Source organism: Prosopis cineraria, unplaced genomic scaffold, assembly GCF_029017545.1.
Source record: "Prosopis cineraria cultivar Desert tree isolate PC_DT_omini unplaced genomic scaffold, ASM2901754v1 PC9, whole genome shotgun sequence".
Taxonomy (NCBI): Eukaryota; Viridiplantae; Streptophyta; class Magnoliopsida; order Fabales; family Fabaceae; genus Prosopis; species Prosopis cineraria.
This window is the reverse complement of record NW_026555340.1, coordinates 25,501,559-25,517,669: the sequence shown is the minus strand read 5'-3', so window position 1 is coordinate 25,517,669 and position 16,111 is coordinate 25,501,559. Positions and strand designations below refer to the sequence as shown.

At 35.0% G+C, this 16,111-nt stretch overlaps 3 protein-coding genes across 4 annotated transcripts; all 3 read left to right on the top strand.

Moving 5' to 3' along the window:
* Positions 1-925: 925 nt before the first annotated feature.
* On the top strand, positions 926-5,088 carry LOC129319306 (pentatricopeptide repeat-containing protein At2g33680-like). Its single transcript, XM_054964328.1, has 3 exons — positions 926-3,383; positions 4,259-4,340; positions 4,654-5,088. The coding sequence occupies exons 1-3, from the start codon at positions 1,256-1,258 to the stop codon at positions 4,748-4,750; spliced, it is 2,307 nt and encodes a 768-aa protein (XP_054820303.1). The 5' UTR covers positions 926-1,255; the 3' UTR covers positions 4,751-5,088.
* A 1,616-nt stretch (positions 5,089-6,704) lies between these two features.
* LOC129319531 (uncharacterized) lies at positions 6,705-10,122 on the top strand. 2 transcript variants are annotated; one of them, XM_054964643.1, is made up of 3 exons: positions 6,705-6,919; positions 8,019-9,340; positions 9,431-10,122. In XM_054964643.1, exons 2-3 carry the CDS (start codon positions 8,085-8,087, stop codon positions 9,735-9,737), a joined length of 1,563 nt encoding a protein of 520 aa, XP_054820618.1. In that variant the 5' UTR covers positions 6,705-6,919; positions 8,019-8,084; the 3' UTR covers positions 9,738-10,122. The 2 variants fall into 2 exon arrangements, with proteins under 2 accessions (XP_054820618.1, XP_054820619.1); XM_054964644.1 differs by having other exon boundaries at positions 6,706-6,919; positions 8,098-9,340.
* A 1,406-nt stretch (positions 10,123-11,528) lies between these two features.
* LOC129319486 (uncharacterized) lies at positions 11,529-15,604 on the top strand. Its single transcript, XM_054964572.1, has 8 exons — positions 11,529-11,913; positions 12,237-12,325; positions 12,732-12,795; positions 13,741-13,818; positions 14,378-14,454; positions 14,610-14,676; positions 14,779-14,886; positions 15,139-15,604. The coding sequence occupies exons 1-8, from the start codon at positions 11,842-11,844 to the stop codon at positions 15,166-15,168; spliced, it is 585 nt and encodes a 194-aa protein (XP_054820547.1). The 5' UTR covers positions 11,529-11,841; the 3' UTR covers positions 15,169-15,604.
* Positions 15,605-16,111: the final 507 nt, after the last annotated feature.

Below are 16,111 nucleotides of genomic sequence, written 5' to 3'. Positions count from 1 at the left end.
ATTTAAAATATTTTTTTATAAAATTAATTCCAGAATTAAGATTAATAATTTTTAAAATTTTATATGCTTAACATTATTTTTTAATTCTTATCTAATATAAACTTATAAAGTTAGAAAAATCAATTTAAAATATTTAAAAATGTTATACAAATTTAAAATTATAAAAAATATCTATAATAATCATAAAAACAATATAATTAAAAAATATAAAAAATAATGTTACAAAATAATAAATTTTATACGAAATTAAGACAATATATATATATATATATATATTCTCAGGCAATGCCAATTCGACCAACACGATTAGCTCGGGTAGGGCAAGGCTACAGGGTTCCATCACCCTAGACACAATATTATCATAGCAAAAGGATAAAGGGGTTATAGAACAATAGTTGTTTTTCATGCTATACTTTAATTAAACATAACTAACGATACCTGGAAAATCACATTTACATTTCTTTGAAAATAAAAAAATTGCAGTATTTTTTTAAACTTTTTTTGGCCTGAAAATTCTAAGAACATATGATAGCATGATGGCCATAAGTGACATCATATTTCTCAATCATGCCCAACAAGTTCATGGAGCATAAATTTTGAAATAACAGAAAAATCAAAGTCACTTTAGAAAAGAGAATGTGAATGTAAATTGAAAAACCAATAAAATCATGAAGTTTCCCAGAAGAATAGAATATTTTTATTTGTGCAAACCAGTATTATCTTCGACATTTTATATTTTCATTTTATTTACATAATTAACCAGACCGGTTATTAAACTTACGAAATGATTCAAAGTTAATGGTGGTAACCATATCAAATGAATCATGAACAAAATATTTTATTAAATACTGGTTTATCGTTATGAAAAAAATGATTTTACCTAGGCATTGCTTCGTAAGTCTCCTTGGCTCTCTACACCGTTATTGTGAGCTGCTGTTGAGCTTCTTGCCATCAGCCCAGCCTGCTCGCCAACTTGCTAATCTCCTGCCTCTCCTCTCATCGAATCTCCATCCTCGTGTTTCTCTCCTCCACTGCTCTCTTTTGATCTGTTCATTCTAATACATCTCGTGTTTCAGATATTGAAGGAGCTACATCTGATCGTGGATCGATTTGTTGTCTCGTTCATTCTTTCTTACCTACGTGTCACTCTCTCACATGTAGATTTAACCAATGGCCAGATGAAGTGCACAACACTAGGAAATAGAAATACAGTAGTACACCATGTGAATGCCCATAGTTCGTGGGAAGAAAGTTGATGCGGCTTTCTCCTTTGTCTAATGAGTTCTTCAAGGAGCTCCTACAGTACACTCAGCTGAAACATGCCAACAAAGGTCGAGCATTGCATGCTCGCATCATCAAAACCGTCTCACCTTCTTGTATTTTCCTTGAAAATAGCCTTGTTAATTTCTATGCAAAGTGCGGTCACTTGCCCAACGCCAAGGTTGTTTTCGACAACATTCGTGTCAAAGACGTTGTCTCATGGAATTGTCTCATCAACGGGTACTCCCAACGGGGACACTCTGGCTCTTCCTTCGTCATGGAACTCTTTCGGCGTATGATCGCAGATAATACCTCTCCCAATGCCCACACTTTCTCTGGTGTCTTTACTGCTGCTTCCAGTTTGTCTGACATTTGTGTTGGCCGGCAAGCGCACGCGGTCGCCATCAAAACTGCAAGCTTTTATGACGTTTTTGTTGGGAGTTCGCTTCTTAATATGTATTGCAAAACGGGGTTTGTTGATGAAGCCCGTAAGTTGTTTGATAGAATGCCTGAAAGGAATCCTGTTTCTTGGGCTACAATGATTTCTGGGTATGCTACTCAAGAGATGGCTGGAGAGGCTCTGGAGATTTTTGAATCCATGCGTCGTGAGACTGAGGGTGAGAACGAGTTCGTGTTTACTAGTGTTCTAAGTGCTCTGACAATTCCTGAACTTGTAGACACTGGTAAGCAGATTCATTCTCTCGCTGCTAAAAATGGGCTGTTGTCAATTACCTCTGTGGAAAATGCTCTTGTAACGATGTATGCTAAATGTGGGAGCTTGGATGATGCATTTAAGACATTTTACTTATCTGGGGGTAAAAATTCAATCACATGGTCGGCAATGATTACTGGTTATGCACAAAGTGGGGATTCAGGTAAGGCGTTGAAGTTGTTTCACAGTATGCATCTCTCTGCAGTCGTGCCCAGTGAATTTACTCTTGTCGGGGTTATCAACGCTTGCAGTGACCTTGGTACTCTTATAGAAGGAAAGCAGATGCATAGTTATGCGTTGAGGTTAGGTTATGAATCACACATGTACGTTTTGACAGCTTTAGTGGACATGTATGCAAAATGTGGCAGCATTGCTGATGCTCGCAAGGGCTTTGATTATCTACGGCAACCTGACATTGTTCTTTGGACTTCTATCATAACAGGGTACGCACAGAATGGGGATAGTGAAGGTGCTTTAAATCTGTATTGCAAAATGCAGATGAAAGGAATTATTCCCAATGAGCTTACCATGGCAAGTGTCCTAAAAGCCTGCTCTAGCCTAGCTGCTTCAGATCAAGGAATGCAAATCCACGCGCGGATTGTAAAGTACGGTTTCAGCTTGGAAATCCCAATTGGAAGTGCACTTTCTGCCATGTATGCAAAATGTGGAAATATGGATGAAGGGTATCGTGTTTTTTGTAGGATGCCTTCCAGAGATGTAATTTCATGGAATGCAATGATATCCGGTCTTTCTCAAAATGGTTATGGCAATGAAGCCTTGGAGTTGTTTGAGGAGATGCGTTTGGAGGGCACAAAACCAGACCATGTCACGTTTGTAAATCTTCTCTCTGCTTGCAGTCATATGGGACTTGTGGAGCGAGGTTGGGATTATTTCAAGATGATGTTTGATGAGTTCAGCATTGTTCCCACAGTAGAGCATTATGCATGCATGGTTGATATCTTGAGCCGTGCTGGTAAACTGAATGAAGCAAGAGAGTTCATTGAATCAGCAAAAATTGATCATGGTTTGTGTTTGTGGCGCATATTATTAGGGGCCTGTAGGAACTATCGTAACTATGATCTTGGTGCCTATGCTGGAGAAAAACTGATTGAGCTAGGCTCACCAGAATCATCCACTTATGTTTTGTTATCTAGTATTTATACAGCCTTGGGCAAGTGGGAAGATGTAGAGCGTGTAAGAAGGATGATGAAAGTCCGAGGGGTGACTAAAGAACCTGGTTGTAGCTGGAGTGAGTTAAAGAGTTTAGTTCATGTTTTTGTTGTCGGAGACCAGATGCATCCACAGATAGATGAGATACGATCAGAGTTACGGTTTTTGACCAAATTGATGAAAGATGAAGGATATCGACCTTGTTTAGATCCATTGCCTGTCACTATTGATGATTTGGAAGGTATTATTTATGAGTTCCCATTCTTTGACTCTCAACTTTTCTTAAATCAATCAAATAATTTGGATTCTGTTTTAATGACCTTAGAAGTACAATCTTTGAAGATGAGATGATTCTATTTATGATATAGAATGAATTCTTGTTCCTTGATATATATCTGAAGTTATCCTGTTAAGTGAGGCGGTTCCTCTTTCTTCTTTACTCAGTTGATAATTGCTTCTTCTTTTTCTTCTTCTTTGCAAATGCACCATGGGTTCATTTCATAGAAGTTGAACTCCATAGCTGTTTTTTTTTTCCTTGGTGAATAGAAAAATAAAAAGACTTGTTGAACCGTCTTATCTATCTATGGTTTTGACTTTTCAGAAACATGGAAAGACCTCATTTTGATTCTTTTGTATGGCGTGGAAAAGGGTTTAAAATTCTTGATATTTGAATGTGGTAATTGATGCAATCAATAGCAAGTTAATGCCGTCTAAATGTTGTATCAATGCTTAGAAACCATTGCTTTTGTGAATTATAAATTTTTTACTCATTTACTTACGTGTTGATTTGTCTGGCTACATGGCTTTTCTAGCATGAACTGATATGGTCTTGCCATGATTAAGGACATGAAGCACTGACTATGATCTGATGTTTGTGGCCATTTTGAATGTATTACTGTAACTTATTTTATACAAATAGAAATGCTTCTCAGTAACTGTATTGAAACAAATCTATTGTATTTATGGACATGCATCTTTTGCCTTTAGACTTGTATGTTCCATTTGATTGGCTTTTTTTTTGCAGAGATATACTGTTTAATTGAAATGTTGTCATCTGATAACTCAATGGATATATTTTACCTTCCGTGTTCACTTTTTTTTTTTTGGTTCGTGAAGATCAAGAAGGCAGCCAAGACATGGGATTGCAGTTTTTGGTGGCTAGCAATAAGACTGGGATGATGATCTGGTCAAGGAAACTGTAAGACTATTTTTGACCCTTTATGTGAATTCATTGATGAACAATACTGTGAGCAGATTGTTGTTCAAAATGCTTTTGATGAAGCTTATATTTTTCTATAGAATTTTCTTTATCATCTTCTATAGGATCTATGCTAGGATTGATTTATGTTCCTCATAGATCTGGAAGTTAGTTTAACGTTAAAGAGTGGATGTTAGCATAGCTTCCTCCAATTGAAAAATCTGGAAACTATTTTCTACACATCATTTGGTAACTTATATTCTCTCCTCTTTTTTGTGAATTACTCAACTCATGAATGATATTTCTTTTCCAGGATCTCAAGGTTTTGCTGGTTAATTTGCTGTGAGAGAGGTGTGACTCATCTACTGGAACGGTGGGCTATAAATTGTATTCTTTTATTGTTTTGGTGAACGGTGGGCTATAAATTCAAGGCTAACCGAGCTAAGAAATTCTTCAATATTATGTATATTTTTTTAAAAAAATTGCAGATCAAAGTAGTTATAGATAGACACGTGTCAGCATATCAGGAAACACTTTTCAATCAGGCCATCTATGACATGCTTACCTGCCTGTTCATAATTGTCTTGGTTCATAAACTTTTGAGAATTCTTAACATCCGTAAACTACTGGTTTTGTTAGGTTCATAGGTTGTTTGCTAGGTGTAGCGGAAAGATCAAGCATCAGAGAAAGGTCAGACAGTAATTTTAAGATATGGAATGTACAATCATATTTTCTTATGTTATCCTTTAAAATACATAAATGCATTAATATGGATCCGATTTATGTTCCATACACTTGTGGACCTTGATTCTATACTATTACTTTCCATACTATCTCTCTACATTCTTTTCTAAACAACACTTCAAAATAACATCCACGAGTCTTATTTCATTAAATGAGGTTAACTATATGGATTTGGAAAGAATGTAGAGATGTCACATGCAAAGTGGTAGTAGATAATGAAGTTTTGGTTAGCAAGATTTTAGAATGTGATTATCGGGTTGGTTTATGTTGGCTAATTTATGTCAGCTACTCTCTTAGCAGTTAGCAAGAATATTAGTTAGAACAACTGATGGTGCACAAATTTAGCTCCAAAACGTAGGTGGTTGCATCAAGTTCCCAAATTAAAAATATTTAATTTAAATTTAAATGATTTTTAAAGCTTGTCATTGCTTGAGCAGTTCCCCCCCCTAAATACTCCATGCACTATATCGTTTATCATATAAATTAGTTATGAATAACTAGGTTCATCTGAGACATTGTAAACACAAAAAATATTTTGCATTTGGCAACAATTAAAAAAAAAATTGGTTTAATAATTTTTAGATGTTATATTTTCATGTGTCTCAACCTTTTATTTCTATCCCATCTGATTATTTTGAAACGGTAATTTTAAATAACTTCTCATAAGCATAAGAAATTTGCTAAAAAATTAAGTGATTTTTTATTTAAAAATTTAAAACAAATGGGTCCTAAAAAATTGTTGATTCAAACAATTTGGGTTGAGGAGTGGAGATGTATTTATATTCATCCATTGGAGGAGAAATGAAATGGCAAGCTATTTGAGAATTGGGGCCGCCAGGTTCTTTGAAATGGGTGGTCATCTTCCATGGGGCCATTTTACAGAATTTGATTATAATCCGTTAATTCTCTTTATAAGTTATTTTTATTAATATTATTAATATCCAATACAAAAAAAGCAAAAAAATAAAAATGTGTAGAATTTCAAATAAACCTCTATATGACAAATTTAAAAAGTAATATCATGTTACTTTTCTCTCTTATAAAGAATAATTTTAAAAATATTTTTTAAATATTACCTAAAAACTATAATCTCTTAATTCAATAAATCACAAAAATTGAATTATGTGAAGTCAAAATTTAATGATTAAATCTATATTTTAAAAAATATAAAGACTACTCTCTGTTAAAAAATATAACATGTTTTTAATTGAATCTCACCCCGAATAAAGTAGCAACCTATTTTTAAATTAACCCTATTTTTTTATATTTATTCCTATTAAATACTTTATAAGAAATATAAAGTTATTAATCAATAGACACTTTTTAAAAAAAGTAATGATTACATTTTAAAAATTAAAAATAATTTATATTTTTTAATATTTAACTTTTCAAAAAATATCTTATATTTTTTAATATTTAATTTTTAAAAAAAATGTTAAGTTAAGGAGTACAAACTATATTATCTATAATAATAATAATAATAATAAACCTTTCTCGGCTTAAAAAACCGCCCAAAAACCACAGACAGCCCAATTGGAATAACTGTATTGTGGATATTTCTGCAGATTTTAGGCCCAAATTAAAGAGACAGTGGAAGCGCAGGACGTGGGGTGGTGCTCACTGAGAAATGGAGTGCTTTGTTCGAAGTCCTTGCTCTTCCTAACCATCGCCTTCCTTCCGCAAACGGAGAACCTGAAAAGTGAGGGTGTGAGGGTTTAAGTGTCTTTGCCTCCGTCCCTCCCTCTCCCCTTTGGCTCCTTCGTAGTAGCAAGCAGCAGTACTTAGAGTTGGGCGGACACTCTTATCAAAGCATCTCTTGTTCCTTCCTCTTCCTGGTAAGACTTGCACACAGTTTCCCTTCCATCAGTTGTATATGAGTTTCATAATTTGACATAGCAGATTCCAGACTCTCTCAACTTTCATTTTACTTTATGAGTTTGGAAATACTCAAATAGCATTTTCCCGGACCATTGTTCATGGTATGAATGTGGCAAGCAATTGATGGATCTTACCCAGCTCTATTTTAATCGAAAAGTTTCGGGATCTCTCGTGTGGTTTCGATTTCAAATCAATTGCTCAAGTCTTTCCACCTTTCTCAACTGTCTTAGAAATTATATAACAGCTGAGGCAAACTGTTATAATCTTTCTCTCTCTAATCAATTCTTTATACCAGTGAGTTATATGTGTAGGATAAAAATTCTCTGAATTTAGCTGTCTAAAGTTCTGTGAATTTGATATCATATTAGCCGTTGATTAAACAAACTTTTGTGATTGGGTCATCTAATAAAAGAAATGGTACTTTGCTTGAGTTGTTGAGTGGTTTCAATGCAATATTAATTGTTAGCCCATAAAAAAGGTACTCTCAATTTTTTATTAACAAGTTTATGCCACCTGATTTAATCAACGGTTAGTATTTTCTTAAATTCGCGGGACTTTAGACATCTAACCTTAGAGGATTTTGATCCGTATATGTAATTACTGGCTGTTTGTTCTCTGCTGATATGCTTAATCGGTGTTTGCTTGTATTCTTGAAGTAATATTGTCAATGGCCATTATAGCTTGCTACTGACCTTGTCGGATAACCTTTGTGCCTATTTGTATTTCTGCGTTTAGCTCAACTCTTTTGATTGATTTGTTGGACTGCTCCGATCAGAAGCGACATGCGTATCCATTTTGAAAACATTTTCTAAGTTCTTCCAAGTTCTGATGATTTGTTTGTTAAAAGCTGAAAGAAATTGTGTTTAAAGATATCTTTACTTCTTTTTTTTTTTTAAAGCATGAATTTTCAACCTAGTGCAAGTTTCTTAATATATGTGTGTGTGTGTGATATTTAAAATTAGTGATTAGTTGTGGCATCATGTAGATATCATTGGGTTGGCCATAGATTGATCTGGTGGCCGGGCCAGTGACCTCTAAATCTGAATCTCATTCCAGGTTGTTGAAAAGTCCGGATTTTTTACCATTATCCTATACAAGCCGTATTCTTATCACTTCTTAAAAATGGAAAACTCAGATGTGAAAGTGACGAGCTCACCACCACCTGCACCGCCGCCGCCAGTTGTCAGAGAAGAACCTGAGTTAAAAAAACTTAAAATGTCTACCACCACTTCTGATGATGAAGAATGCACAACTGCAATGGGCACCAAGAAAAGATACAAGCGCCGCAAAATTGCCATTTTCTTTGCTTACTGTGGTGTTGGCTATCAAGGCATGCAGAAAAATCCTGGTGCAAAGACCATTGAAGGTGACCTTGAAGAAGCCTTATTTGTGTCTGGAGCTGTCCCTGAACAGGATCGTGGAAATCCTAAAAGGTATGACTGGGCTCGCTCTGCCCGAACTGATAAAGGTGTTAGTGCTGTTGGTCAGGTTGTCTCAGGACGTTTTTATATTGATCCACCTGGTCTTGTTGTCCGCCTTAATTCAAACCTTTCTCCTCAGATACGGATCTTTGGTTACAAGCGGGTCACAGCATCTTTTAATGCCAAGAAGTTCTGTGATCGGAGGAGGTATGTCTATCTCATTCCTGTGTTTGCTCTTGATCCATGTTCACATCGCGATAGAGAGAGTGTGTTGGCTAGTGTGGGGTCTGAAAATGAACTTGTTAAATGTTTGGATTGTTCTGAGAGAGGTCGGAAGGTGCCTGGCTTAGTTGGTAAGCACAGTACAGGATTAGAAGCTATGGATGTTTGCAGTTCATCCAAAGGAGATCCTGCTCCTAACTCTGGAGTGACAGAGGATTTTGGGGTTTCTTTGAACAAAACTGATGGTGATAATTTAAATAAGAAATCCAGTAATGAAGAAAAAAATTCAGTGGAGGATTTGAATTCTGAACTTGACCTCAAGTCTGTGGCTCCTGCCCATCACGAAAGTACTCAAACGAATGGTGGATCAGTGGATGATTCAAGCATTGTTGGGAAAGAAAATGTTAATGAAGAGGAGAAGACTATAAAGGGAAGTGGATTCTGTTATGGTCAGAAGGAGAGGGAGAGGTTTAATAGAATTTTGAAATATTATGGAGGGACCCATAATTTTCATAACTTCACCACAAGAACAAAAGCTGAGGACCCTGCTGCTAGGCGTTTCATAATTTCATTTGATGCTAACACCACTGTCACAGTTGAGGGCATTGAATTTGTGAAGTGTGAGGTTGTGGGACAGAGCTTCATGCTTCATCAGATACGGAAGATGATGGGTCTTGCTGTAGCAATCATGAGAAATTGCGCGCCAGAGTCACTTATTGAAAAAGCTTTGCAGAAGTAAGTACAGAAAGCTCCTGTAGTTTTTATTAACTTTTCAAATTGATGGACAATATGAGTTCACATTCGATTTCATCTTTTTAACTGCAGGGATGTTAACATTAATGTGCCTACTGCCCCAGAGGTTGGTTTATACTTGGATGAGTGCTTCTTTGCATCATATAACCAGAAATGGAATGATAGTCACGAAGAGTTGTCAATGAAAGCATATGAGAAAGAAGCTGGAGATTTCAAGATGAAGTATATATATTCTCATATTGCTTCCACAGAGAAGAACGATGGAGCTGTTGCTCTTTGGTTGCATTCGCTGAACCATAGAAATTATCCAGATCTGCGATTTGTCAATGAGGAAGACAGTACTGATAACAAGAGAGATGAAGTGGAAGTTGTGAGCTAGTGAATTACTCTCTCATAATAGTACAATTTAGAACTCTTGCTTCAATATTTTCTTTTCCTTTGATATGAGATATGCTTATCTTAATTCCTAACTGGTTGGAAGGGTTCAGACTAATTTTATTAGTTTAACAAAAATGCCTCACATCAAATACTACCACCTATCAAGATGTGGCCTGTTTCTTTTTTCATCATTTGGTAGAAAATCTAAGAACCAGAAATTCAGGAGGATGTTTCTTTTCATTTCCTTGTATTCTTAATTTCCCCTCATTGGCCAATAGGATTTTACTTGATTCACTAATGACATGGTGCTTCATTTTTGCTGTAAGCGGAGATTCACTCTCAAAAGAATGCATGATGTCTACCTATGTCTCTTTAAACATAATTTAGCTTATATGATTTATGAATCGTATGTATCTCATTTTCCATTTTAGATCTTTTACGTGTACAATCTATCCATAACTTTTTAAGTTGATACAAGTAAAGCAGAAGGATGACCACAAAAGAGAAATAGAGTCTCTATGCTGTTGAGGTACAGTTATACATGTGTTGTTTCTCCTTGATTATGATCATAGCATTACGCTTTAATTTATTTATTTTTATGTATAAAAATGATTTTATTATAAATTAATGGTAAAGTATATGCAAATTAATGTCATTTGTATGCCTTTGAACTGCAAGTGTTTTGTAAATTTATACAAATTACACTCAATCTTCTTCAAATTGAGTTGTAATTCAAACCAAAGGAAAAATTATATACAGGCCTTATATAAAAAAATTAATTATTATAAAGTTTATTATAAGTGACTTTATATTAATTATCAATGAATTTTATAATAATTAATTTTTTTGTGAGATTTTAATGTAATTTTTTCTATAAAAAAAATTCATTTGTCACATCCAATGTTTTGTTTTTTTATTATCTTTGGAGCATTTTTTATTATTTTAATTTGATTTAAATTTAAGAGAATCCATATTGAAATCTAAACAATTGGGTCCTGTCTTCCCAATTTCCCCCCAATTTCAGCTTCTCCCTAAATGCAATATTCATTCCAATTCAAAATATAAGCGTTTTTTTTCAATTAATTTTGGTTCAAAATATAGGTGATCTAACATATATAATTTTTTTTATTTTACCTTTTGTATTTATTAATCTAGATCTTCATATAAATGTATCTCTCACTAATTAGGAAATGCATTGATAATTGGGAGTAGATGTTAAAAAAACAATATATATTTTTGTAAGATCGAGGACTTTATTGATATACAGGTTTTTTTAAAAAATGTTTATATTTAGACCGGTGAGAGTACTTACTCTAATTTTATTATAAGACACTTTTAATTATTTCATGTATTTTAATAAAAGTTAGCTTTTTTTATATCATAAAAAATAATATATACTTTTCAGGTAAATTTGACATTAAACAATGGTACAATTATATTAAATATCTTCACACTAATAAAAAAAATAAAATTTTAAAAAAGCAATTTAATTATTATAAAATATTTATATTTTATATCAAAAATTATTTCTCAAAGGTATCCTGGATGAAAGTATTGTATAAGACATTAATAATTTACAATCCTTTTTTTATCATCAAAAAATAGTACACAGAATCACAGATCATACAATAGAAGGTACATAGCGATAGGCTGCATTTGGGATGAAAGGGTTGTACGTCCATGGAAAAGCAGCCCGAAAATAGTGAAAGACGATAATGTCCTTATAGAAAATAAATAATAAAACGAATTAATAAAACTCTTTTTCTTGCCAGAATTATTAAAACTAATTACAAGCCCAACAAAACGCAATCTCGTCTGGTGGAAGAAGCAGATCCATTTTTCTTCGTCGACGGACAAGCATTCCCCACTTCGTCTAGCTCGCCGTCGGACGCCGTCGACCGTTGTCTGCCCACGTGGTCGTTCTCCGGTGTGATACTGGTCCGGTTAGGACTGCTGATATGTTATCAACTGCAGCCGCCTGATTAATTATCTGCATTTCGTGATTTACTTAGTATCTGGATCCGCTCCAACATTTCCGTATATGCTATACTGAGTGAGTTGGGATTACAACTTACTCGCTCCAGTGAGAGGCAATATTTCTGACGATGATCGGAGCTGGAAAGATCAAGCAGTATAGTAACGTCCTCGAAAGGCCCCTCAACAAGGGCAAGCAAGAGGTTCCTCTTCTTCTTCAATCTACTTGCTTTCTCTTCTTTTCTTTTTTGTTCTCTTCCTGCCCTTTAAATTGTCTGGAGAATATATTGGTTGAATCGACGCAACTTGTTTGGCATGTAGAATAAGAACCTTTTTCTCCCCAGCTTGCTTTATTGAGATCTCACTCTTCGGGGCATTCTGCTCCTGTTCAACCTGTCTGGTATCCTGGAAAGAGGGAAATTGAGCCTCGATTGATTTTGCTGAACTCGAAATATGTATAGTTGCCTGTATAATTTTATTGGTATTTTATTTTTTGTAATCATATGTAGATTTGATGGTGGTGCAGGTTAGTTTGAGTGCATTTGCGTTCTTGTTCTCAGAGCTTGTACAGTACAACCAAACTCAGGTCGACAATATTGCTGAGTTAGAACGAAGGTGATTGCTCTTTTATGGCACATTCTTTAGTTGTCCAGTCGGACGGGATCGTTGAAGATAAAGCAGTGTGAAAAAATTTGTTTTTGTTAATTTTTCCTATATGATTCTAAGTTGGAATCACTAAATTTACTTTGTCTCATGGTTGCGCAGAGTATGTCACTCCACTGATGAGAATTGTCTCTTCCCTGGTTTTAGCCCTAGTAAATGATTAATGCAATGTTATACGTTGTATGTCATTATTATGATCATCGTCCTTTACTTTATTTGCAATTTATGGAGTATGAATAGAAAAAAAACTGTACGAAACATAAGATTGAATCAGGCTTTTAACGAGACACTTGATGACTTGATGTGATATCACAATTGACTCTAATGTCATGTAATTTATTTTGAACATCACTATCAGACTGGAGGATGCTGGATATGCTGTTGGGGCGCGAGTTTTGGAACTGCTTTGCCACAGAGAAAAGGTATGATGGCTCTTGGGAACTCTTCAATAAAGTTTCATTATTCATCTAAATGTAGTGCAGTGATGATTCAAGTACCTGGTGAAGTGGACTAGAACACAATATGCAGACAGTAGGATAAACCAGAAATGTGGTTGTCTGATGGTCCATTTTTCTGGTTGATTTAACATGCATTATGGTCTATTTGGTTTTATTGTCATATACCTGCTATAGAAAATAATAAAACTGTTCATTTAAAGCCTCATCACTTTTTAAAATGCAAGGAATTGCAGTTACACCCTTGGATATGCAAGGGATCCAGCTTAATGATGATTTTCTAATGAATTTGATTGTGCAAGGAAAAAGGAAAAGGAATTTGGTATGAAAGTGAATTTTGATAATTCTGGTGACCATTAGTCTCAAGATAGATTTGTCCTGATGTTTCATTTTCTAATCTAGTACCAAATGGCATAAAACATGGGTTAAAATCAATCAATAACTTTATGTTGGTGAGTTTCTTAATTATAACGAAACCTGGGATTGTCTTTGATTATGTTTAACGACTATGAACCTAGTTAAATTTTATGATAAATGCCTATCAACATTTTGGCGTTGAAATCTTCAACATGGTAATTTTCCTGCTGAATCTCTAGCCTGTTAGAGGTACCTTCCCTAATGATATTTTCTTCTCCATTATGAGACTTCTCTATCCCTTAGGCTCATTAACTTTGTCCTCCTAAAATGATAGGATACTTGCGGAGTCATAGTCTTGTGAACGTTGCTTTGCTTCTAATATAAATTGTGTTTTAATGATGTGGATGCATATTGGATCTTTTGATTAACCGTTGTATGATAAAAAATTGACACCTTATGTTGGTTTTGGTTTGGGCATGGCGCACCAGCTGGAATGTGTCTGTGCCTTTGCATTGCATGAATGACTGACGTAATGATACTTTTCTGATTCTGTAGGGAAACAGAAGGGAGACAAGACTATTAGGTATTCTGTCTTTTGTGCACAGCACAGTGTGGAAGGTATTATTTGGAAAGGTGAGTTCCTCTATCCTTTTTAACTTTTTCTTCCCCGTTCTTCACCCCAAGAGAAAGCAGTTCATTTTCATAGACACAAAATGCCAATTGTCGTTGCTATGCTATGGTTATTGCAGTTGTGGGCGCATGCAGTTGAGTTTTACATTAAGTAATTGTCATCCATCAAACTGTCATGTTTCTATAGGAAGTATTAACTCATTGACACTATTGCTTCTTCTTATAAAGTGTCTCTGCTTCATAGGTTTTCGTCATCTATATGGCCTTGCTCTTTTCTTTGTGTCTTTTGGCCACTCAATTATCTGTTGAAAGATCAGGTATAAGAGACTGGAAAGACATTCGAAATATTGAAACATCATACTGTTGTGTACTTATATGTAATCATGACTGCCCTTCATAATTACTTTGTTAAAAATGCAAGGCAGAAGCTTATGATTCATTTACATTTCTTTTATGTTTGCATCATATGTTTGTATTTGCATGGATTAGATTAAGTCATCATATATTAAGCAACTCAACTGCTTAGCTGGCCCCTTAGTTTTTGCATTTGCCGTTGGATTAGGTAGCGGACTCACTGGAGAAAGGCACTGAACATGAAGATGAATACATGATCAGTGAAAAGGAGCTCCTTGTCAACAGGTAAAAGAGTCTTCACTCTCATCATTTTAATTGAAAATTAGACATAACCAGATTTTGCGTACATAAATTTTATAGCAAGGTCTATTCCAAAGGACATAACCAGATTTTGCGTACATAAATTTATAGCAAGGTCTAGTTTTGTCTCTGCTTTGTAGATTCATTTCTATTCCAAAGGACATGGGAACTTTCAATTGTGGGGCATTTGTTGCTGGAATAGTACGAGTAAGTGTCCTCATTCATCAATTGACTAATTGATTGCTAGAGCCTAATGGAGGGTCGAAATCCAGTCATTGACCTGATTCTGTTCTGTTCTTTTCAACAAAGGGCGTTTTGGACGGCTCTGGATTTCCAGCTGTTGTTACTGCTCATTTTGTGCCCATGGAAGGTCAACAACGACCACGCACTACTATCTTGATAAAGTTTGCTGAAGAGGTACAATCCCACTGATTTTGCTTAAGGTCTCTTTTGTTCCTGGAGGAAAATTCTCAAGCACCTCATGATGCAATATTCCCAATGATTAGAACCGTATTTGTTGACATGAGACCCACATGTTGGATTGCAAATTGTTGAAGTGAAATCCTGACCATTGCATGGACACACGTTATACTTGAATTTCCCCATTCATATACACACAATATTCACTGTAATCTAATATTTTTGAGCTTGTGGGTTTCTATAATACAGGTGCTACGTAGAGAAGCCAGACTGGGCTGATGATGTTTATACGCAGAATTCACAGCCGAGATGTTTGTGGTGTTCTGCACCGAAGTACAAAAGATCTGAACTTTTTACCTCTTGGTGGTTCAGTAAATGAGAATTTCCTCACAAGCCTGTCTTATCTCTATTATCTGAACTGTTGTTTTTCTTCTTTCTGTTTGTTTCATGTATGTGCAATGAAAGTTCTGCCTTGAAGCCGGAATCACTCGATGAATTAGGATACTTTGTGTTAGATATGATGTTGGTATATTTAGCCCTACTTAACGAACAAGTCGTACCCCCCCTCCCCCCCCCCCGGGGGGGGGGGTTTTCTTGGGTGATGCTGACCAGTGGGCAGGTTTGAGTGTGTTCATTGTTTTCGATAGACGTTGGATGCAGAGCGTAAACATCTAATGATTGATTTAATCCTCTTGGATTAATTTTTATCTCAAAATTACTTAAAAAATGTACAAAAAGTATTCTATTTATAGGCCATCAACTGGTTCCTTCCAAGCTGCAAGTGTTTTGTCTATGTCAGTTTGTCTCATTAAAATCTAAGACATTCATTCTATGTATATATATTTGGGAAAACACCATCATTGAAATCTATATTTTATCAGGCTTTGCTTTTTAGTTTCCGTAATTTTTTTCAGTACTTTTAGTCCATATGACTTTAGAAAAATTAGGTGATGTTTTTTTTAGGTTCTTGTAATTTCAGTTTTTTTAGTGTCATTAGTTTCGATAAGATTAAAAGCAGTAAAAAAAATTACGGAAATTTTTTAATTTGATGAAATTATGGAGATTAAAGATTATGCTTTTTTTTTATATATATTTAAACCAACTGACATTTAATCTATTACACCATGAGAACAAAGCTTATTGGGGAGCAGTATAGTTCAATAAATGTTCCCTGTTTCTTTATTCAAAACTTGAAGACAAAGTGGATAGCTATACTGAACGC

Bases quoted from the DNA above. Each gene is read 5' to 3' on its own strand.
- LOC129319306 (XM_054964328.1), top strand. From the start codon at position 1,256: ATGCGGCTTTCTCCTTTGTCTAATGAGTTCTTCAAGGAGCTCCTACAG. The intron at 3,384-4,258 runs GTATTATTTATG...TGGTTCGTGAAG, and splicing joins CACTATTGATGATTTGGAAG to ATCAAGAAGGCAGCCAAGAC. The intron at 4,341-4,653 runs GTAAGACTATTT...TTTCTTTTCCAG, and splicing joins ATGATCTGGTCAAGGAAACT to GATCTCAAGGTTTTGCTGGT.
- LOC129319531 (XM_054964643.1), top strand. From the start codon at position 8,085: ATGGAAAACTCAGATGTGAAAGTGACGAGCTCACCACCACCTGCACCG. The intron at 9,341-9,430 runs GTAAGTACAGAA...TTTTAACTGCAG, and splicing joins ATTGAAAAAGCTTTGCAGAA to GGATGTTAACATTAATGTGC.
- LOC129319486 (XM_054964572.1), top strand. From the start codon at position 11,842: ATGATCGGAGCTGGAAAGATCAAGCAGTATAGTAACGTCCTCGAAAGG. The intron at 12,326-12,731 runs GTGATTGCTCTT...CATCACTATCAG, and splicing joins ATTGCTGAGTTAGAACGAAG to ACTGGAGGATGCTGGATATG. The intron at 14,677-14,778 runs GTAAGTGTCCTC...TTTTCAACAAAG, and splicing joins TTGTTGCTGGAATAGTACGA to GGCGTTTTGGACGGCTCTGG.